The following is a 24,423-nucleotide window of genomic DNA, read 5'->3' as shown; positions in this document are numbered from 1 at the left end:
TGAGATACAGGTCATAGGAAATTGCAGATTAAATAGTCAACTGAACCCATTAAGAAGAGCAATGTATTCAGGCAGAGTTTTTGTGAATTTGATAGTACGATTGCTTTATTGAAAGTACAGTAGTAGCATCATCAATAGTGGGATAGTTAGTGGGCTAAAACTGTACATTAGTAGTTGAGGTAGCACGTTGAAAGGCAGATAGTTAAAGTCATTGCCTTATAGAAGCTCAGTTTTAGTAAGTTTTCCAACTTTTGCCAAGAGGGAACTTTAGATATTGGTCCCTAGATTATGTTCACCGAGTTTCATGCAGATTGGTCAAACTTCCTAGGAAGAGATCGATTTGAAGTGTTTTTCAAAAAATTCAAAATGGCGGAAAATCTATATAACCGGAAGTTATGGGTTCTTGAGGCAAATTTGTTCCTCATGAGGAGAGGCACCTCTGTGCAAAGTTTCATGTCTCTACAACATACGGGGCATGAGATATGCCCATTCAAAGTTTGCAAGTTCAATCAGTTGCTATAGCGCCCCCCTTTGGCCAATTGATGTAATATTGCTTCATTCGCATCCTCCCATGACCCTCTACCACTGTGCCAAATTTCACATGGATTGACCAAGTCAGTGAGGAGAAAAACGTGGAACAGACACACAGACAGACAGAGTTTTTGTCATTATATAGTAAGATTCTGAGTATATATTTTTGCACTGTTTAAATATTACACACCTAATCTTCATCACTAAGTCAAATTCCTTGTAAGCTCAAAGCTACCTGGCAATAAAACATTTCTGAATCTGCTTCTACATACAGCATGTAACTACATTAACCCCCTCTCTGACCGTAACTGATTCTCATATGCTGTAGATATGTAATCAGCCCTCATCGGCCCATACAGTGCACCTTCTCCCCCTCCAGGCTGCAGGTGTGGGAGGGAGCGGACACACAAACTGCAGGAGCAGGTGGTAATGGTCAGAAATCCAGTGGGAGCGGGAAAGGAAGCAGCCACACACAGAGCTCTAATGGGAATCTCTGGGCATTTAATTTACAGTGTGACTACTTAATTCATTCATTAACTCATTTATTTTCTGTAACTGCTTATCCTGTTAGGGGTCGCAGTGCGGCGGTACACCCTGGACAGGTCACCAGACTATCACAGGGCTGACACATAGAGACAGAAAACCATTCACACTCACATTCACACCTACGGACAATTTAGAGTCACCAATTAACCTGCATGTCTTTGGACTGTGGGAGGAAGCTGGAGTACCCTGAGAAAACCCACGCTGACACAACGGTTTCCAACCCCCCACCACGTACGAACCAGGAACCCTCTTGCTGTTAGATGACAGTACTAACCACTGCATCACCGTGCCGCTGTGTGACTACTTGCTCCTTTTAAATCCATTCATCCATTATCATCCGCTTATCTGGGGCCACGTTGCAGGAGCAGCAGGCCAAGCAAAACACCTCAGATATCCCTCTGCCAAGCAACGCTTTCCAGCTCTTCCTGGGGGATCCCAAGGTGTTCCCAGGCCAGACGAGATATGTAATCCCTCCATCATGTTCTTGGTCTGCCCCAAGGCCTCCTACCAGTGGGACGTGCCAGGAACACCTCTAACAGGAGGCATCCTGATCAGATGCCCGAACCACCTCAACTGACCCCTTTCGACGCAAAGGAGCAGCGGCTCTACTCCGGGCACCCTCTGGATGTCCAAGCTCCTCACCCTATCTCTGAGGCTGAGCCCAGCCACCCTTCTGAGGAACTCTTTCGGCCACTTGTATCCGCGACCTCATTCTTTCAGTCACTACCCAGAGCTCATGACCATAGGTGAGGGTGGGGACTTAGATGGACCAGTAAATTGAAAGCCTCACCCTCCAGCTCAGCTCCCTTTTCACCACAACAGTACAGCGCAGCGCCTGCTTCACTGCTCCTTTTAAATCATAGCTCATTTGTTTCATTAAAAGAAACAGATGAATTTACTTACATTATTTCAATACAACAGTAGTGACAAATGAAAGCCTAGCTTAGCTTCGAACGCAAACACACCTGTTTACATCCATTTTGTTTCACCATCCAGTTGGTTCAGCCGTAAACATACAGTCCAGTTTTTCCAAATTTTTTTGCAGGCGATCTTAATGCTGAGAATTTGGTTTTACATTTCTGATAATTTACTTTTCTGCATGGAAACATCAACTTTCCAAAGACTACTGATAAATCAATGAATCGAAGAACTGAGCACCAGAAACAGTTTGCTCAAAAGCACTTCATAATCTTACCTTACCTAATCTTATCTTATTATTACAGCAAAAGAACTGACATCCGCATAGCAGACTAGTGACCTGTCCATTGTGTTCCTCTGTTCTCAAGCCTGTGTGACCCTGAGCTGAACAGTCAGCTTAGAAAATGGAAGCAAGTATGAAAAATTGTCCTCTATTCTATAACGCGCCTCTGAAAGCCCTGAAGGCCAAGATCTCTGATGTATGACGAGCGCTAACTGATGCTTACATGAGTCCCACTCTCTGTTTACTTAACCACACATGCATACAGCTATTCTGACATTTACCTCCAGGCTGAGGAAGCCCCCGTCGTGTGCCGCTGTAACTCGAGGAGAGGGCTCGAACCATTCGCAGGATTTCCCCAGCAGGTTGCGCAGTGTCCTGACGGATGAGACGGTGACAGAGCCGGAGCAGCGAGCCAGAATCAACACGATGTCGCTCCACCAGCTCACGTCCACCAACGGGTAGTACTGCTCCTTATCTGGGACAGGAAATGGACAGACATTTTTCAAATGTGATTAAACACCAGATGAGGGTGGACTGAAGCTCACAGAGATTTGAATTAAAACTTTCTGCAGTTTTCGGGATCATGTCCTCTCATCCCCAGTAACTTCTCTGAATTGGTTTCCATCTCCGAGACATTTTTACACATGTGGACATCTTCATCACTTGTCATGCATGAGATGAAAAATTGCGCAGATTATTGCTTACACAAGCTGTCACTGCTGTCACAACTGGCCCGAAACTGTCAGTAAAAGACAGTAAGGCTGCATAAACAGGCAGACACACAGACACATGCAGGCAGCTGCACGAGCACAGAGACACACACTCACAAGTGTGGACACTGAAGGAGGAAAATATCTTCTGGCTTTGGCAGACACTATATGGTTGTATGTCTAAATAACTGTATAATTCAGAGAATAAGACATGTCAAAGATCATTAAATTGTATCCAGTGTGCACTGCTGTGTCAGCAACCAAGTCGAGTCTCTTTTGCCCTTCGGGCCAAACTACCTTTTATTTTCTTCCTTCTCTCCAGCGATGTCTTCCACTCTGGGTTGATCTCTTCAAATCCTGGCTGCGGGGAGGACCGAAGGATGGAGGGACCAAAGAGGATGGGAGGGAAAGACGAAGAAGAAGAAGAAGAAGAAGAAGAGGGGGAGAAATTAATCTGCTAACCCTGTTTACACTTACAGCACACATACACACACATGCACACACACACACACAGTAGCTTTGCCGGCTCAGACCAGGCGATGAAGAACATACACACGCGGCACAAATTGGCGAAACATTCTGCTAATGTAAGTTCTCTCTAAGCCACCTCACTCAATGTCTAATGGACACACACACACACACACACACGTATGCAATCCCACTTGCTTCACACACACTCATACTGGGGCTAGAGAGAGATTACATTAATACATTCAGTCAAGCATCTAATGCACAAAATAATACCGACTCACAACTGCAATGCACACAGGTGTATTTAGCATACATAAAATCATGTATCACATACATACGCCCACACATACACACAGCAGCTTAGAGGTGTACCTGCTGGTCTTGGCTCCATGTGGCCCTCTGTCTGAGAGAGGGGACGTCCCACAGAGACAAGCGACCAGAGAAGTGGATGACAGCCAGCAGGGTGCCGTCAGGGCTCAGGCTCATACGGAATACACCGTCCTGGAAATCACAAACGTACACACACTCAGTGTTTGGCCAGATCCTTCCTATTAAAGGAATACTTCACCCCAAAATGACCATTTGTATTTCAGCTGCGTACCCTGTGTAACGTTGAATTCGAGAGGAAGGTTTTGTTTTACTTGCATGCCTCCGATGAAGGAAGAATCCAAAGTTGGAGACATTTCTTGATGAATTGAAGACACAGCAAAACTATATCAAAACTAGAGGTCGACCCTGGCTGATATAAAAACGATAGTTTGAGCAGAAAGATGCCGATAGCCAATTGATCGGCCGATAACACCTCACCCCCTCTGACTGAAAACAGGTCTGTAATGACATGAACGCCACGGTAAATCAGCTGTTCCCTGGGACAAAGTCTTTTTCTATATCGCCAGAAAAATGTGGGGATAATTGCTGTCTGAGAAAATTACATCTGATGTACGGTGAAAAATTAGATTGGAAGTTTGTTGTGCGTTCATGGCTGGAGCACCCTGAGTGCCGGCCCCTCCCGGTCTCGAAGTAATAATGAGTTAATACTTGTTTCGATTATTAATTTCGAAACAACTTGATTATACCAACAATGCTTGCTATAGCAAAACAGAGAAAGCACATGACGCTATTCTATAACCAGCAACCTTATCATGCCCCTAATAAAGTAGTAAAGCTGTCCTACATTAGTTCACTTGCATTCAAATCATGCAAATTATCTAAAGCACACATTACCTTGTATTGGCATGTGGGGGACTCTGTGCAAAAGCTACATGACAAGTGGAGGTTACTATCGGCCACTATCGGAGCCCTGTTGCGCCAATAATGATAGAATATCGGCGCCAATAAATCGGCCAAACCGAAAAATCTGTCGACCTCTAATCAAAACATCCATTTACAAACTCTCACACACTCGTGCTGCTGAAAATAGACTACAGACTCTTTTCCCGTTGCTAGTAGATGCGGCAGACGAGTGTGCCTTTTTGTGTGTGTGGGTTTTCTGGTGTGCCATGTTCAATGTCACGGATAGGCCAGAAAATAGGCTAGTAAACAGCAGAAAGCAGCATAGCGGTGGTTAATCCTTTTACATATGTCTTACTCATTCAGTCTCTCTTTCTAACGCGGTGCAGACTGATCTGGGCTGATGTTTGAGCGCTGCTTGGACGAAGATGGACAGTACTTCACTCACCAGTGAAGAGGGTAAAATTAGCATGTTCACCTGGATGTAGTATTTCAATCGATGCCAATCAGAGCCAGAGCTGATAAAGACTCTTTCCCATTATGTACAAAAGCCAGATATAAGCAGGTGTTAGTGGGCTTTTGGTGCAGTGAAAAAAGGGACTTTGGATTATACTGCGCAAGTCGTGTGAGAGTTTGCAAGCAGATGTTTTCATTACTTTTTCTCTTGTTAAACTCGGTTGCCTTTGACTTCAATTCAACAAGAATTTCCTCCGTGTTTTGATTCATCGTTCGCCAGAAGCATGTAAGATTAAAAGAAAGTTTTCTTCGGGAACTCTACGGAACACCAGGTGAGTAATTGATAAACAAATGATCATATGAGGGGTAAAATATACCTTTAAGGTTTTAATTCTAACTGAGGAGGATGGAAATAAGAGAGCCGTGGTACCTTTTCATCTCCCTGTCTGGAAAACAGTCTGAAGCTGGGGATCTTGAAGAAACCTCTCTTCTGATTCTAACAGACACAAAGACGAGATGTCAATAATTACAGTGTGTGTTTGTTAGATACTGCATGAATAATGTGCATGAAAATGCGTATAGTCTCCTCACTGCGCTGACGTCGTCCTCATAGCTGGTGACCTGCTTGTAATGTGGCGATCCAGACAGAGCCCTCCAGGCTGTGATCCCATAGCAAGAGGCCTTGGACGTGAAGTCGTCCCCTGACTCACAGCCTCCCACCAGCAACAACCTGTCACACACACTCACTTGTGGTTACCACCTCCATGGTTGCACCCCTGACAGATCAATTTGCGATGCATAACAAGGACGGCAAATTAAGGTGACCACTGTGAGGTCATTGTTCAGCCTGGGTTCAAGCCAGGGTATCGATGAGTGTTCCCACCACTGAGGTGCCATTTAGCAAAGCAGCAGCCGACAAAGTTCTTTATCAGAGGTTAGAGTCTGCCTGGAATCAATGTTTTTAAAGACACAAACAATACCACAATGACCACAGTGATGTGCGGCTCTCTGTTTGCAGTGAGACAGAGCAGATGCGACAATGGTCAGGAACTCAGGGGGAAGGGGTGGATGAAGCAGCGCTGTCCAGCTCAACACTGCCCCCTGGTGCACAGGAAGTGGACGTTTAGTGAGAGGCAGGAGCTGACAGTGAGTTTATCAACTGATGGTGAGATAAATTTGTGTCAATATAGCAGCTCAGGGCGTCTACAAGCACCAGACACTTAAATTTAATGCTTTCTAGGAGTTTCTCAAGATAATTTTTAACCAACTTAAAGACTTTTTTATAGAAAAATAATCCTTTTTTCATTCAAGCACTGAAAGTAATTAAGTAGTACAGTATATATGTGGTCCTGTGCAGAGGTAGGTTTTATCAGGTTAATCTACATTTTGCCAACAGGTTAGTGCAAATATAAAGTAGGCAGTATTAGGTTCAGTGGTATGTTTAAAGGTTTGTAACATCAGATGTGTGGACTTAGACGGCAAGGAGCTTGACTCGAGCTGACAAAAATAAGTTAAAAGATGGATAAATTAAATTATATAAAATGTTTATGGCAATTAAGACCTCACAGATTCAAATTTAAGATTATTAAATTACTTTAAAGGCCAAATATTTATAATATTTAAGGCATTTTAAGATTTTAAGGACCTGCAGACGCCCTGTATGAGCCACTTTATCTGTATACAGGGATAAAAGGTTTAATAAAAACAGATGCATATTCTGAATCATGTACAACCTGTACCGGTCGCCCTAACAATCCCTAAAAAGACAATTTTACTGAATTGGAAAGCTAGAAACAACCTCTCAACACCGATACATTTCACAGATGTTGGGCTCCATTCATTAACACCACCTATCTACCCCTGTAACATACACATACACACATACATCAAGACACATGCACACTCCTACACTCTTAACCTGGCAACTACCTCCTACTGCCGGTGACACCGATGCCCCCACCTACACAAACCTAAACATTCCTCAGCTATAGAGTAGCCAGACCTTAACATCTGCTGGAACCCCCCCCCCACCCCCCCACCAACCAACCTACTACTATAACAGCTAAATATTTATCTATTCATTTACTTTATTCATTTTTTTCATTACTCCCTTTTCATCACATATTCATTACTTATTTTTCAGTTTGTATATGTATTATTATTAGCTATGTTTTTTACATTCAAGTAAGCTCTAAATGTCACCATATTATCTTTTTCTGTCCTTGTGTTTGTGTATATACACCTTTTTTGTTTGTTTGCTTATTTGTTTGTTTTGTACCTGTAAAGTCACCGCTGTGTTAATTTTGCACCAAAAAAGAAAAAGACAGATGCATATATGCAGTAGGGGTTGCAGCAGTATACCATGGTATGAACATTGATGGTTATCACACAGTGAACATTTGCTTGTCTATGCTATTGAAAAACATGCAACCACCTAGAGAATCTTACCTGTGCAAGCACATCCCTTTTCTCCTCAACTTCCTGTCAGACTTTTTACATAACCTTCCACTTTAAAAATGGTTTCAAGTTTCAATTGTAACAAACCTCTCTGTTTTCCTTCCTTTATGGGCCACTGTAACTGATACAGTAACTGATACTGAAACTGCCTTTTTATGAAACGGTTATCGTACCATGAAAATCTCATATTGTTGCAACTATTCATGCAGCATATGAACTCTAGGGATGTGAACTGATGATATTTTATTGATATCACTACCATTATTAATTCTGCTTATTGGTACGATTTTTTTCGATTCACTTATTGTAGGCCTACGTAAGTTTTCAGCGTCAACAGCAGCAGTCTGTCATCCTCTAAAGCACTGGCTCCCAACTGGTGGGTCGCGGTCCAAAAGTGGGGTGCATGCCCACTCTGCATGGACCGCAAGTGACGTGCAAAAGTGTCAAGTTTGTTCATTTTTAAGTACAATTTCCAGCGCAGAGCTTTTGTTTTGAAAGGCCGTTTTCTGCTGTACAGTGAGTGACTAACAGACAGCTATTGACAGAGACAGCAAACTAGCTTGACAACATGGCCAAACACAAGTATGACGCTGAATGTATTGAACTGTGTGGACCTTGAACTAATGACTAAGGAGAAATCTGGACCCTATGGCTGCACCAGTTGGGAACCACTGCTCTAAAATCAGTGAAACTAGCGATCATTTGTACAGCGCTCATTCTCATTTAGGTTTTCTTAGTCAAGGAAAAAATCTGCTGAGTCTGCCTGCATGGTGCTAATGTTATTATACCAGGATATTCAGCCTTAATAATGGACTTTCGGCTCGGCTGGGAAGCAGTAACGCTCATGCATAGGTATTCCTGAAATTTAGAAAGATGTTTCAGCACTCTGTTGGTGTTTCTGCCCTTGAAATGATCATTTTACAGATGTTAGAAGCACCACTGTCGACTTTCTTCATAAAACGAAGCCACGCTTTGGACCGTTTCTTCCACTTTACCATGACTCATGAACTTTTTGGAAGTTTCCAGCAGTGTAGGACACATGAGTTCGACATCACTGTTTTGCAACTGTCAGAAAAACATGTCTGCAACAATAAAACGAATTGATAAGCTCAGGGACACACGGCTCTGGATCGGAATTTGGATCCGGTTCTCAATTCCCATCCCTAATTAAAGTTGTAGTTCTCATAATGAAAAGATCACAATGTCTAACCGCACATCTGGAAACATTTCTGAGTATTTGTAATCCCATCTATAAAACTGTCACTGGCAAACACTTCCTTGGCGTCTCCTTGAACCTCGAGATTTTATATCTTCATTACGACGCAGGATCTTCATCTGTATGTTCGACGGTTGAAATTATTTTTTCATACCCAGCTTCTCACCTTGCCTTCTTCTTACCTCTATCCTATTCTCTCTGTTGCTGACCCAGTTTTCACACAGGGATCATTAAAGTTTCATCTCATCTATCAGTTGGCAAACACTTGACAGTAGCTGCCAAAATCCATTAAGCTGCCAAACCGAGCTTCACGGGCCAAACTAAATCTGGTTTGTGCAGACTGGGGGAGCGTGCTGGAAAACAGTAAGGTCACGGATGTGAGCCAGACATAATTAACCGAAACCTTTGAATGCCACGTGGTGAGGAGGGCCAAGGACACGTTAGAGACTGCTACAGTCAATTCCTGCAGGTATTGCATTAAAGTGATTGGTTCATTTATTCCTGAGTAAGCCAATTGGCTCCACGCCATAATGTTACATCTCATGCCTGTGCAAGAATGTCTGCATAAGAGTTTTTTCTTCCCTTTTTCCCGGTGATATTTATGGCTCATATTTCATTTTGTGCACCTACTATAAATACATGTTTTACCTGTACGACCTGCCTGCAAAGCAACTTCTTTCATAGTAAAATAAAGTTTCTGTTAGAGTAAACTGTGGTGCAGTAACTTTACACTAACATGGGGATCAATATAATACATATTTACGAGCGTATTGACGGCATGTTGGCGTCTCCTAATATTGCCCCTAGATGTCAAATGATGAAAGCGTTTGAAATCAAATTCAGATATTTAAGCATCATGTAGCATCGTCTGCAATGGGTTTAAGGATGAAAATTGATTCAAAGGATGTCTGCAGATGTTTGAATATAAATGTACGAACAACACTCTTGATGAAACGCTGTTGTAATCGAAGCAGGCTTGGACTGCGGAGGCCACAGGAGAAAAATAAACTCGCTAAGGGTGTCAGGCGAAAGCTACAGGCATTAATTACGCTGCCACTGATGGATTAAAAGTTAAATGCTGGAAAGAAAAGTATTAATTTCATAAGATATTTACTCATATTCTGACAGGGTGTAACTTACCGGTGTCCGGGGTGGTAAACGGCCGAGGTGATGCCGTGGGAGTAGTGAGTGGAGAAACTGAAGCTGTGGTTCTCTTGGAAGTTCTGATTGGTTCCCACACTGAGAGACAGAGAGAGGGAGGGGGGACAGTCACATGACAAGTCACCTATTATTGAACTCTGGCACATGAACAATCAAAACACGAACACCCGTGTACAAAATGTTAATGGTGCGACACACAAAGCTGTTTTGGGGAAGATGACGGAGCAATTTAGATCCCAGCTGCAATTAAAATGAGACATGGCAAAATATGTAATCTAATTTAAGTGGGCAATCTAAATTAGATTGGTACTAGAGGAGATGTCGTGTAATTTGTGTGGGCACATCTCATTAGGGAAATGTTGTGCTGCAATGTAAACTGTGCCGAGATAAAGGGAGGTAAAGAAAAGAGAAGTAGGGACAGGGTTCCTGAAACTTAAAGTAAGTTAGATAAGACTTTTTTAACCCATCCATCCATTTTCATCCGCTTATCTGGGGCCGGGTCGTGGGGGCAGCAGGCCAAGCAAAGCACCCCAGGCATCCCTCTCCCCAGCAACGCTTTCCAACTCTTCCTGGGGAACCCCAAGGTGTTCCCAGGCCAGATGAGATATGTAATCCCTCAAGCATGTTCTGGGTCTGCCCCAAGGCCTCCTACCAGTGGGACGTAACCGGAACACCTCTAACGGGAGGCACCCAGGAGGCATCCTGATCAGATGCCTGAACCACCTCAACTGACCCCTTTCAACGGGAAGGAGCAGCGGCTCTACTCCAAGCTCCCTCCAGATGTCTGAGCTCCTCACCCTATCTCTAAGGCTGAGCCCAGCCAGCCCACGGAGGAAACTCATTTCGGCTGCTTCTATCTGTTACCTCATTCTTTCGGTCACTACCCCAAAGCTCATGACCATAGGTGAAGGTTGAAAGGTAAATGGACCAGTAAATAGAGAAGTTTGCCTTCTGGCTCAGCTCCTTCTTTACCATGACGGTATGGCACAGTGCCCGCATCACTGCAGACGCTGCGCCAAACCACCAATCCATCTCACACTCCATTCTACACTCACTCGTGAACAAGACCCTGAGATACTTGAACTCCCTTGCTTGGGGCAGGAACTCTCAGTACCCAGAGCTTAACATCTGTCCCACGGACGATAGGCCTACACACTTATAAACAGCGTCTGGAAGAAGATCAGCTCTGCAATCAGGATTTCAGGTAAATAGGTTGTACGATGCTTGCTAAGGTTAAAAGCTGGCACAGAAAAGACACAAGAGTAACACCCAGCACCTGAACTCACGTTTTCCAGGTGGTTAAAGACTTGGCATGTGTACAGCCTCTTAATTTCCAGGGCTGGTACCTGCGGTTATTCCACAGGCTAGTTAATAACATGTCAGGCAGGAAATCCAAAGTGTGGGTCATTTTGAGAAGGTGAAGGACGAACCCAAGGTGATATGTAAACTCATCTTCATTGGTCGACTACAAACATGACGTATCATCTGAAACATGGAAGTAGCTACATGCCCATTAGCCCACAGCGTCATTAACAGGCGGCTCGCTCAGTGTGTGACGTGCACTTGTAGATAAAATATAGGCCTATATTAATGAAGGTTCATTAGTACGGTTTTGTATTTCTCTGTAATGTAGCACAGTGTTAACAATGTTACTGATACCTTCAACTCAAACCATTGTGTTGCCCCGCCCAAAATATATCATTTAATAATTACATTAATATCATAAACAGGCGAGCAACTAGTCGACTGATGGCCCTAAATGATGACTATTGGTTGACTAGGAAAATTTTTAGTCAGGGGCAGCCCTACTTATTATATTAAACTCCATTTTCTCCCAATATATCCTCCTCAGTCCGACACACTGGACCTTTAAGGCCTTATTGTTACATTAATGAATTCAGTGCCTTTTAAGACTTTTTAAGAATCTGCAGGAACCCTGGGGAAAGAAAGAGAGCACCAAACAGTTCAACTTCCTCCAGACGTTTAGGTGTTTATGCCACAGTAAAGCATTTGTGTGTATGCGAGCACACACACACACACACACACACACACACACACACACACACACCCACACACACACACACACACACATACAGAAGTGCTGGCATAGTCAAAGCAAGAGAGAGAGAGACAGAGTAAGAGAGATGACTTACTGTCAATGCTCAGCTATAATTCTGAAATTCAAATTCAAAGTGTTTGAGCGACAATATTGGAATGCAGCCGTAAGAAGAGGAGGAGGAGTGAGTATGAGATCCATTCTGAAAATGAACCTTGAAAAACAAGCCAGCACTTTCAGAGTAAATCTGGAGCAAATGTCTCCCACATCTTAATTACCTCCTCACACACATACATGCACACACACACACACACACACACACACACACACACACACACACACACACACTCTCTGATGGCTTTAAGGGCAGCTAACACCATTTATCTGCCTGTAATAGAAAAGTAAATCAGCATTTTCCTGCGTTCTCTGCAAACATCACTGCGCACACAGAACTGAAGGGAAGTCATGTGCGGGATGTCGTCTGATCGAGATTCAACACACATGCACAATCTCATCCTGTGTCTTGGAGTGTCAGCGCACAGAGCCTCGCTGTGACAGCAGCAATCATACAGAATGAAATGGGAAATCTGAAATAATGCCATATTAAATAATTCTAAATTAAAAAGGGAAGGCGTGTGCAGCCATGAGGAAAGCACACACGCAGACTCCCGCAGGTACGTGTGCGGAAAATCAGATGTCATTAATCAAATATTCAAAATGTGTATTTGAACCGGCAAGTAGGGGAACTGGTATGCAAAGAGAGGCATCACTCCCTTTAACGTTTACATATAGACAAGCATGCAGCATCAAATCTTACCAGCAGATATATATATATAGAACATGCATTTAAATCAGACGATGATAAAGCAGCTGAGAAAATCTCAAGGGAGAGCTTGAAAAGGATCCATTTACGTGTGATTGCGGCTGAAACTTTGCAGTTAAAACGGTTGAAATATAGAAAAAGTTAAAGTTGTTGGTCAAATCATTGAATACAATGGAAGTGCTGAAAGAGGTTGAAGCGGCAGCCGAAATTTGAGCGCTGAAACGAGCTGAAAGGTCAAAGTTTGAGTGATCAATTGAGCTGGTGATGTCAATTTTAGTGGAAGTCCTGACAGATTTAGCGCCAGTGTAAGTGTTTAAATTAAAAGATGATGTCAGTTGAAGTGTCAGCCGAAGTGTAAGGAGTTGGACAAAGTTGCATAAGAACAGTTTAAAGGTGTAATATGCAGGGATTGTCGACTACTGCTTGTAAACAGTATCACCAGTGAAAGTGAACCCCAGATCTGTCTGCTTGGCATTTTGCCTTCCTATATTTGCACTTTTTTCAGCGCTGTGTGTGAGACTTTTGTAGCTTCCTCTTGGATTCATGCTGCGTATGGTCTGGCACCTTGTCCCTACCTTTCTTTAAAAGGTCCCAACCTGACCTGCACACTGTGCCCTGGTGTGTCCCGACCACAGCGAATAAGAAGAAAATAAGAAAATACAAGCAGAGTGCAGAGTCTCTGCAGATGAATACACCCCCACACACTTCTAGTGGGTGGCATTGTCACCGCTTACTGGTTACTGGAACATGAGGTGGGGAAGCCCTTCTGTGTGTTTGTGTTTTCTCTGGGTACTCCAGCTTCCTCCCACAGTCCAAAGACATGCAGGTTAATTGGTGACTCTAAATTGTCCGTAGGTGTGAATGTGAGTGTGAATGGTTGTTTGTCTCTATGTGTCAGCCCTGTGATAGTCTGGTGACCTGTCCAGGGTGTACCCTGCCTCTCACCCAATGTCAGCTGGGATAGGCTCCAGCCCTCCTGTGACCCGCAACAGGATAAGCAGTTACTGAAATAAAAGAATGAACACTCCTCCTGGGTCGTCTATACATTGTTTGTTTGTTTGTTTTTTAGGAAAATCCAGCACAGAATTCCTTTAAAGGTGAATGAGAGCCGAAAGGTTCAAAGTGCCAGTTGAAGTGTCAGCATTAAGAGAAATGAAATGTCGATTCTAGAGAAAGATGAACACAATCAAAATGTGAGTTAAAATGTCCATCAGAGTGGTGAAAGCAGTAACTGTCATTTAAAGCTGCAGGATCTGATTTACAGCAGCACACAGGAGGGCAGCTGTAGAAGGAAGAAAGGGAACGCTAAATGTGATGTTTCTGCTTAAACGTTCACAGTGACTGTACGTCGACAGATGTGTACATCTCTGCTTGCTTTCTTGTTTTCTTGTCTTTAAAAATATGCTGGTTACTTGATTTTCGGTGAGTTTTGGAAGGAGGCAGAAAAGGAAGTCATTTGGCCAGGTTCCCACAGACTGCTAAGCCAAGCAACAATAAGGAGCCATGTGCAGTTGGCTGAAGACCATTATGTTTCAAAATTTCAAGAAGCACATGCCAGATCTGTTTCACCTTACGCGGCAGATGGATTCTCGCAATATCACAAGATCATGTGAGAATAAGGACGAGTGTGTCAGTGGGAATGAGAGGTACTGTCCCATTCCTGCTGTGGATCATTATACGCCGTGCAGAGCTGACTGCAGAGAGGAGTCACAGCCGAGGTTCAGGTGGAGCAACCATACAGCCGACGACCTTGGGTTGTGTGGACAGGTAAATCATTCCACAACAACACACCATGGATCACCAAAACCATCTGGACATCAAGTTAGGATCCATGTGCCGGTCAAAATTACGTAATTGACCCTTTGCTAAGTCCCACCCCCGGATGCAGACTGGCCAACCAAAATCAAACCCTGAAAAGTGTAGGGTTAGCTAGCTAGCTACTGAAGATATAGCCTACTGAATGTATACACATGCTGCTTTTGCTTTGTAATGATTATAACAGTGAAACAAAGACCAACTCTGCTGTACAGGAACCAGTGAAGGGAAGCAGGGAACCCAGTTCATCTACACACACTGTGATGCCACACAGCTGGTTCAATATCAGCAAAGTTTCCCTTTATATTCATTGTCTTGTGTGGTGATCAGCAGTGATGTGGTGGTTCACTTTTACACTGTGATCTGTAGCCTATAGGTCGGCTTTAGCTTCTAACTATCTTTGTCTTTTTAACCTGTTGTTGCTGCTGAGTCAGTTTGACATCCTGGATATATCCTTCAAACACACACTGTAGACCCCTCTGTCTGCTTCTTTCTGGAATCATTTCTCCAAAAATTTGATAATATTTCTTCAGGGAGTGCAGTTAGTTACAGTGTGGGCTCCATGCTTACTCTGACAGCTTGTTGGACCATCACAAAGGGGCGGGGCTTAGCGAAGGGTTGATTGCAGTGTTTTACGGAGGAAATTAGACGATGAAGGTTCGATCGTAACACCATATATTCTGCTGCTAATTTTGTCCCTTCGATGCACCCTAGTCAGACTGCCTCAGCGGCTCTCTGCTTCGTGCCACTGCGCTTTTCATGGCCTATTTAAAAAAACTCCCAGACAGCTCAGTTTACAAGTCAAAAGTGATACACAGTAATAAGTCTGTGTCTGTGATTAATCGCAATTACAAAAATTCATCGTTTGACAGCCCTAATTTGTTTTAATCTGAGATAATGCTGGACATAAAACCACTGTGGGTTTCTAATTAAGATATTATGACTAATTAGAAGGTGCTTTGAGAACCCTGTTACTTTGAGGTGCTTCAGTGAGGCGGTTTTGTCTCTCACCTGACGAGGTAACTCTTGAGCCCGCCACCGTACGTGATAACGAGCAGCTCGGCTGACCACTGGGCGCTGGCTGTGTACTCCAGGAAGATCAGGCCTGCCACTGCACAACTGAAATCCCCAGGAAAACTCACCGCCTGGTTCAAGACAAAGAGATGAAAAGGAAGAGTCAGCGGCGGAATGAAAGAGACTGATGTAAATGGCAGAGGAAATCAAAAGAAATACCAAAAAATGTATAATTATCTATCAGTTTGTGCCCCCACCAAGTTTTTACAAGGACGAATAACAAAGATACATCACATCAGTGGCAACTGTTAAAGAACATAACAGCGGAAAAAAAAGATTAAGAAAGAATGTGACGGGACGGGGAAGGCAGGGAACAAAAGATAAGAGACGCAGAAAGTGAAAGAGAGATGGGGGAGGCAGGGAAGCAAATTTTAATTTTTTTCATCCGTGCACACTTTCTGTCAAATTGACGTTTTTTTATCCTCTCCTCCAGAAATAGCAGCAAGTCACCGGTGTGTGCACTTAACAGTGACAAACAAGAGAAACAGCACAGCAGAGCAGAGCGGGGGAGGGGTGGTGTTGCAGACACACATACTGTAGATACATAACAAAGTAGAGCTGCACTAAAGGAATGAAGATCACCAAGTTGGAGAGACGAGCGTGGCTGGGGAGAAGGACGAGCGTCTGCGCTTCTGACGGGGCAGATAGAGGAACGGAAGGAATGACGGGTAGAAATGGAGGAATGATAACATGTAGAGGGCATTAAAGTGACGGCAGACTTGAAACGGCAGCCCGAGGAGAGCTTCTGAGAGACAGACATGCTGGGATGAGAGGAATGCTAAAGGATGGAGGGAGAGGAGGATCTAGGGAGCAGAACATGTGTGAAAAATTTAAGAGAGGAGGTGATGGAGATGGAGGAGAAAAGAGCAAGCGGAGGAGAAGAAAGAGAGATGAGAAGAAGCAGCAGACAATGGATGAAGAAAGCAGGCATGACAGACAGAGCAGCACAGAGGGTGTCTGACAAGGACATGGTGCTTCAAAAAAGGTGACAGGCAGCTCAAAGGGCCCAGTAAATGTGCGCTACACTGAAAGAACAGAACACGGCCCGACCGGTCTCTGGAGCCGAGACTATGGATGTCTGAATCCTCAAAACTGTGTCACTGTAAAGTTACAAATACAGTTTAATCTGCTGTAGCATATTGGCAGTTAGTTAGGATTACAAGCTGCATTTACCCAATTTATATTCTCTCTGATTATCAAATTAAACAAAACAAAATCAGCATGTTCATTGGGTACGATATATCTGAACCAATCATCTAAGAAAGATATGAGCCAAGGGAATGCTGAGTTTCCATATGGTACGCCTGATCACTTTTAGTTAGTGTCATTGCATGCTCAAGAGAAAAAAAAACTTTTTAGACACAAAGAAAGCTTGAGGGGGGAATGGGGTTCTTCCGATGATGTCAAAGAGTAGGGACTGGCACTGTTACCGGCGGGATGACGAAGAGCTCGCTGCCCATGAGGTCGAAAAGCCGCACGGTGCCAGTGCTGTCGGCGTAGGCCAGCTGGGTGCAGTCGTGGCTCCACGCCACCCTCCTCCACTGGGGGTTTGGATCCTTTGGCACTGCAGCGGAAGAAAGAAAAAGAAGGCTTGAAAGCTCATACAGACAGAGAGTGAGAGAGATTCAAGTCGAGGGTTTCTTATTAAAGGAGCAGTGTGCAGACTGCAACCAGCTGAAACTCCTGGTTAGGATTCCTTTGATGTTTATTGTTTAGGAGGTTTCTCTTCTCTTCTCTTCCTCTCCAAAACAAACAGACTCAGTGATTTAAACCGGTGAAAACACTGAATGTTTTTTTAATCTGTCACCCAAAAAAGAATAATTATGCACGGAAACCTTGCACACTAACTCCTACAAGTTTTGTTGGTCTATTTGTTGCTAAAACGTTGCTATTCCAGACCAAATAAAGACATTTTTGCTCCCTTGCTTCTCTCCACTGGAGTTACCTCCCTGGCCGTCAAACAACTCTCCAAAGGCTTTAACGGATGCGAAAAAAAAAAAAAAAAAAAAGAGGCAGAAAATCAAACCTGTTCCGAGAACTTTAATGATGGAAAAAAGTTCCTGAGGTCATATTTGGTTTTAAACGTGCAACAATTTTAGACAAAAAAAAGGGCTCAGTGTGCAAAGGCCTTAAAGCAGTTTCACAATAAAAAAAAAACAGTGTTTTTCTGACACTCTCATGACAGAGGGGTTGCCAACTACGGTGGCTGAATTGAAATGAGAATGGCCCTATCTATACCCCTCTTCAACAGTCATGGACTGGCTTGGCTTGGCTTGGCTTGGCTTGGCTTGGCTTGGCTTGGCTTGGCTTGGCTTGGTTTGGTTTGGTTGGGCCACCCACTTGAAGGTGTGTCTTTATCTCATGATGGCTTGTCTAGATAGCAGATATCTAAAGTAAAAACAGGACGCAGGAGAGAAACTAAACTCCAAACCACAGAGATTCAATTGGAAGCTACAAAAGTACTGAGAGCTGAACATACAGAGACTTTTAAAAAGGCCTATTTCTCTGGTTTCCTGCAGACAGACGTGAGTAGAGTCTCGCAATGTACACGAGTTGTTTGAGAGGGAGAAGCGGGGTCGTCTGGGGTTGCTGCAGTTGGCAAGACATCACCACTACCTGCTTGAGAGCGGGCGGCCTGGCTTTTGGTCCTACTCTGGAGAAGGTCCATCTCTGTCGCCGCATGACGTGACACGGTGTGTCTAAACTGACTGAAAACGCAAATAGGCGCAGCATGGCTTGACCCAGCACGGCCAAAAGTTACGGAAGAAAAGGCCCACTAGATCTAATGTTTGGTTTGCAACCTGGCAATCTCCCTGGACGAGGACCTGCTCCCTATGTACATATAAAGAAAACACTGATGTTCCATTTGTGTCCCTGTATCCCCCTTAAATCTGACACACTGGACCTTACAGCCAGATGAGAGAACTCTCCGTGAATAATCCCTGGTGTTCTGTGGTGTGCCGATGATGAATATAGATGGGGGAAGAAGGATAAAGCTAATGCCATACATCAACACAGGGTGTCTGAGGACCTATCCAATTCATCTATGACGGATGGCTGGAGTAATACATCTCAATAATTGTCTCTCAAAGACGCGCACACTTTTGGGTGCGTGCTTGCGATGGGGAAGGGGAGAGAAAGGTGGAGAGAGTAGAGGAGAGGAAGGGGGGAGGAGAACGCAGATCATAAATCCAGGCTTTATTGAGGTATAGGCTACTGTTTTACCAATCTGCTGGCTCAGCAGTGCTGTGAGTGTAACCATATCGCTGTGATGAAGCACATCCCTGCCTGCTGGCACTTTCTCAAGGCTTCGCTGTCACACGTCCCTCTGATAGAGGAGCTGGGCCAGTCTGGCAGGCCTATGATCCTGAGTCTGTTTTGAATACCTGATTATCTGATACATTAAAACAGTATGAGGGAAATAGGGGGAGGCTTTTCTTCTGCAAACACGCTCTTGGTGTGTGGGGGTACAAGGAAGCTGAGAATATTTACTAGACACAACCTTTAGTGCAGGCTGAGATTTCTGTATCGGAGAACAGTGTGAAACATAATATGCCACCACGGGTGCTGTGTCTGCTAAGCAATAAAGTTATGAAAAGGAAGTTATGTTTTTGTTGATATCACATAACAGCGCTATTGGCGTTTATTGTATTGAATTTCTTGGCTGAGGAACGCTGCTGCAACCCCTGGTGGGCAATACCGCAAACGAATGGAGGCGTCGGATATTGTATGACTAGAATTTTAAATGAGGAACAAAGGGGAGAAGTGGGAGGCGAGACAGACATCGAGAGAAAAGAGAATAAGAGAAAGAGGGGCGGGGGGAGAGGGAGAAGGAAACAATGAATCCGGCACCCACTGAGACAAATAATAGCTCCCCAAATTTTAAGGCCTAAGTATCAGAGCGCACCTCAGGAAGTAGGCGATTTAACACACCTTTGAGACTCTCAGCTGAGGAGGAACAGACGAGAACATGGAGCCATTATGAGAGCCATAGGTACCAAGCGTCTCCTCTGTTCTCTTCTTGTTCTTTCGCCTCTTCTGCTTCCTATTTCAATCTGTTTTTTCTATTTCACTCTCACGCTGCATCCCCTCCTATCTCGCTCCCATTATGAATTGTATACAGTGTGTTGTTCTGCGGCTGAGAGGGCTCCATTTCCACATAGATGGCTTTTTTGGGGAGCTGGAAAATTGGATGCTACTGTCCTGTTTTTTTGTTGTTTTTTTTCCCCTTCCTCCTCCTCCTAGCAATGGCGGGGGCGGAAGTTGGGGAGAATTACACCCAACGACCCAATAGAAGCCTTCTATCTAAAGCCTCACAGATGCATTTATCAGAGCTCAACACTTATGAAATATGTACGGGGGTGGGAGACGACTCCTCTGTAACAGGAGCAGACAGGGAGGGAGGAGCGGGGAGGTGGAAAGTGAAAGAGACGGAGAGTGATACACAGGTGTGGATGCGCCGAACACGTTCACGCACGAGGATGCGTACGCACATGAGAGGTGGCCAACGCACGCGCACGCACGCTCCTCCATTAAAAGCAAATGCTATTAAAGGCAGGATCACAGCAAAATCCATTAGGACAAATCTCCGTGAAATGAAATGAAGTAAAAGTAAAATGAAAAGGAGAGATGAAATGGAATGAAGAAGTGGAGAGAGGCTGGGCTTTACACAGGCCCAGGGGCTACTGTTATCCACACGATGAACCATTAGAACAACGGCCCACAATGACGGCTAGCCGGAGCAGAACAAATATAGTGTGAGAAGGAGACAGACAGAGAGGGGGAGGAAAAGATGACGAGAATGAGAAATGAAGACGGTGAGAGGTGGAGAAATATTAACAAAATCCACACAAGTGTCATTGTGGACTTTTTGTTGTGTTTCGAAAAGAAAACACCCTCATATTCTTTTCTTTTAAACTTTTTCTGGCTTTGTTTTTGATTGTAGAACTATGAAACAATCCTGCTGAAAGTTGCAGCAGTCTAGTTGTTGCTTTGAGCCAATTCATCTGGTGTCCTCTGCTTGGATCTGTGGGGGAGACTGCTGGGCGTTGGTGCACATTGCTGTTGGCCAAAGTGTTTGTTGTTACTACTACAGGGTGTCAAAGTCAGAAACACAAAGTGGCTCTAAAGCAAAACCAACATTCATTTATTTTTTTTGGCTACCTGAGGGTGGCACAACCAGCTGTAAACACAAAATTGGCATATAATCACCTCATTAAGTAGTAATGGTGAACAGGTTAGCTAACACAGAGCAACATTAGCATTCATTTGGAGTCGTGTCGCAGACCTTAAAACCTAATCAAGAGCTGAAAGACACTTAAATGCTCCGCAAGCACCATCTTGGTAGGTGGTCTGAGTTCGGTTCGCTTCAAGTCCATGGTGCAGTTCACTTAACTTGTGAACACAAAGCGCTCAAAGTCCACAGTGCGCTCTGCCATTGTATTTAGATGCTTGAAAAAACAGCCTAAACCACATTGGCCTTTAACACTTGCAAGGACGCAGGACGAGGACTAAGTTTGGTCCATGGAAGATACTGCACGTCTCCAGATGTGGAATGTAGAATACATCAAACAACGACAGTCTACAGCACAGGAACACAAAGGTTTTCATCCAATTTTAAATTCATCTGAAAGCGCTCGGCTTCATAACCGCACTGCAGTGCCATGTCAAAGTAAAAACTAAATTATGTCAATATATATTATATATATAGGCTACAGTGTGAACAGAAAGAAGTCTGAGGCCCCATCAGAGCTGAAGATGACCAGAAAGAGAACTGAGCCCCTTTTCTGTCGGTCCACTTTTTGGTGCACTTTAAGAGGACTGAGTTTGGTTTGCTTAAAAAGGACTATATGTGAAAACACCCCAAGTGTCACATAATCTTAGTATACATACACCTGTTTGCTGCCCCACTACACAATGGGTACCACAAAGCAAGTGGCACCATGAAGACCAAGGAGCCCTCCAACAAATCTGGGATTAAGTTCGGGAGAAGCACAGATCAGGGTTGGGTTATAACAAAAATTCTAAAACTTTGAACATTCCCCTGAGCACCATTAAATCCATTATTACAAAATGGAAAAAATGTGGCACCACAACAAACCTGCCAATAGAGCATAGTCCGCCGAAGCTCATGCACCAGGCAAGAACAGCATTAACCAGAGAGACAAAAGAGAGACCAAAAATAACCCTGAAGGAGCTGGAAAGCTCCGCCGCAGAGACTCCACTATCCATTTGCAGGAACACTTCAAGCCGCACACTTCACAGAGCTGGGCTTTATTGAGGGACAGGGAGATCAATTTTGGTGTCATATGATCAGAGAGCCTTCGTCAATATGTCAATATGAGAGTCTCCCACGTGCCCGCTGGTGAACTCCAAACATGTTATTTCTTTCTTTAAGCAGTGGATTTTTTCTGGCTCTCAGTGTGGAGGTGGCTTATAAACAACAGCAAGAGTGCTGGCAGAGCTCATGCCCTGATCAGACAGAGCGTAGCTGGACCAGCTGGTAGTACTCTCCATGATTTCTCCTCTTCCTCTTGCTCAGTAGTGCTGCAGACTCTGGGGTCTTTCAGAACAGGTGTATATAGTCTAAGATCATGTGACTCTTAGATTGCACACAGGTCGACTTTATTTAACTAATAATGTGACTTCTGGTAGCTCCAGGTCTTATGTTATATTCACTAGGGACTGTAGCCAATGATTCCAGGAGAGAGAATAAGGAGGGCTGCCAGTGCTAACTCTTTTTTTTCTGCTGTAAGGTCAACAAAAAGTTCAAGCTTCTGATGAGACAAAAGAGCAAAAACCGCTCTAGCTTTTTTGTTGAAGCCTGCCATGATTTTTCCAGCATGCTGTGTCTTTGTTTTTAATTGTTAATAGGCAACCACTGAATCACATGTCCTAAGCTTAACTACTATCTTGCTGAAAAGCAAACTCACAAATACCTTAAAATCAGCATTAAAATGGACAGACTCAGGGCACCTGCTCTGGCTCTGACTGAGTGTAAGAGGCTGTTCCCAAATCGTACGTTGGACACAGAAACGGAGCTCTGTGGACAAATCACGGGGAGTAACACCAGCTGGTCGAAAAGCTTTACCTAGATGATGACTGGTTCAAAGCTCATTTTAGGAAGATTCTGGGACATTTAGAGAATCTGCAGTCAATCTCCATGCCAAATTATGCTTGTTAAAACGTTACAAAGTAAATTGAGACTACAGTTTGATTAGGTACGTCTTGCAGCTTGCCTAGGACAAAGCTCAAAGTACAGTTAGCTTAACACAAAACCATGTGCAGTGCTCCACTAGCCACTAGCTTGTTGTTAGCACCACCACAGAGGGCCCTCCTCTCAAGCTTTTTCAGCCCAAGGTGTTCAAGGCTCTCCTTCAAAAAACTCAGGGCGTATAGAGTCAGGAACCATTATATATATATTTTCTTGACAAAGATTTTTATAAACATATAAAATTAAAACTCTATTCAAACATTTCGGCTAGCTGAAATTATGCGGGGAAAAAATGAATAAACAAACGTGATGGTAAACAAAACGTCACATATCGACCCATATTAGAGCTACGTTATGTCGACAGCTACAGAAACTCAATTTGCCATAATGTTACATAACATGGAAGGTTATCTACTGAAGATTACTTATTTCACGATAATGTTCTATTACTTTTCCAAAACTTAAATAATTCCATAACCTTTCCAGGCCTGAGAAATGTGACTTCTCCAGGTTTTCCATGACCGTGGGAACCCTGTAGAGTGGAAAAACTTGAGACGCTCAACAACGCAAAAGCTGCGAGCGCATTGGTCCATTCTCATTGAAAACCATTATAAAAAGCCGCCCCAGGCTGCTAAAATATACCCTGTCTGATCGGGGCCTTAGCACAAACAGCACTGCCGTAGCTAGTGCTGTTTGTGCTGTTAGCACCGTTGGCTGCTAGCTGCTAGCTCAACCACCTCCATATTGAGAGCCGTGTGCAGGCAATCTGACCCAGACTGAATCATAAGTTATGCTCTGAATGTCACACACAATTTCTTTAAATAAAGAAACTACATCAATAACAAATACATCAATAGGCATTATTTTCAAACATCTAAGTTTTTTTTTGGTTAAAAACTTGCTGAAAGTTTGGGCCTCCCCATGTTTAGAGCAATTAAATCCAGCGCAGCAGGCCATTTTAATAGCTAATCAAACAATAGAGACGATTTATTTTTATCAGCCACTGCGAGGCTGCGTTTAATGAGTGGCAGTGTAGGGGATGAGGGTGATTATCTGTGCTGCTGTACACAGTCTCCCTCACACATTCCAATTAGCCCCCGTGGTCGATAATTCTCTTTGAAACAAACTCAAAGTACATGTGCACAAACATATGCTCAGACACACAAACACAACCACAGATACTGTAAATGAAGACTACAGGTTAGAAACATGTTAGCATGTCAGTGTGCGGCTGATAAAACAGGGAGCTGAGAGGATCTTACCTTGGCACTTCCCGATGACCGAGCCAAAGTCATCTCTCACAGACCTGAGGAGAAAATACACAGAGGAGAAGTGGCATTACACTGCATGACAAGGATACACACACCCAAGGGTGCAACCACACACACTTTCAGCCGTATACGACCTAGTATAAGGTTGGTTATAATCGCCACTGATGGCCTGCCAAATGAAGTAGCTCAATG

The 24,423-nt window shown here is 43.8% G+C and overlaps 1 protein-coding gene across 1 annotated transcript in view; it reads right to left on the bottom strand.

The window, feature by feature from the left end:
• The window catches only part of nbas (NBAS subunit of NRZ tethering complex), a 290,957-nt gene that overhangs the window by 256,765 nt on the left and 9,769 nt on the right, over positions 1-24,423 (bottom strand). The window contains exons 6-14 of the mRNA XM_033648658.2: positions 24,223-24,266; positions 17,178-17,311; positions 15,685-15,818; positions 9,959-10,057; positions 5,737-5,875; positions 5,576-5,641; positions 3,832-3,960; positions 3,286-3,349; positions 2,560-2,753 (exon numbers count right to left, since the gene is read on the bottom strand). Coding sequence (XP_033504549.2) covers positions 2,560-2,753; positions 3,286-3,349; positions 3,832-3,960; positions 5,576-5,641; positions 5,737-5,875; positions 9,959-10,057; positions 15,685-15,818; positions 17,178-17,311; positions 24,223-24,266 — 1,003 coding nt within the window. The remainder of the gene's footprint in view (positions 1-2,559; positions 2,754-3,285; positions 3,350-3,831; positions 3,961-5,575; positions 5,642-5,736; positions 5,876-9,958; positions 10,058-15,684; positions 15,819-17,177; positions 17,312-24,222; positions 24,267-24,423) is intronic.

This window comes from Epinephelus lanceolatus, chromosome 13, assembly GCF_041903045.1.
Source record: "Epinephelus lanceolatus isolate andai-2023 chromosome 13, ASM4190304v1, whole genome shotgun sequence".
NCBI lineage: Eukaryota > Metazoa > Chordata > Actinopteri > Perciformes > Serranidae > Epinephelus > Epinephelus lanceolatus.
Note: the sequence above shows the minus strand (reverse complement) of the source record. Positions and strands in the feature narration are given on the sequence as shown.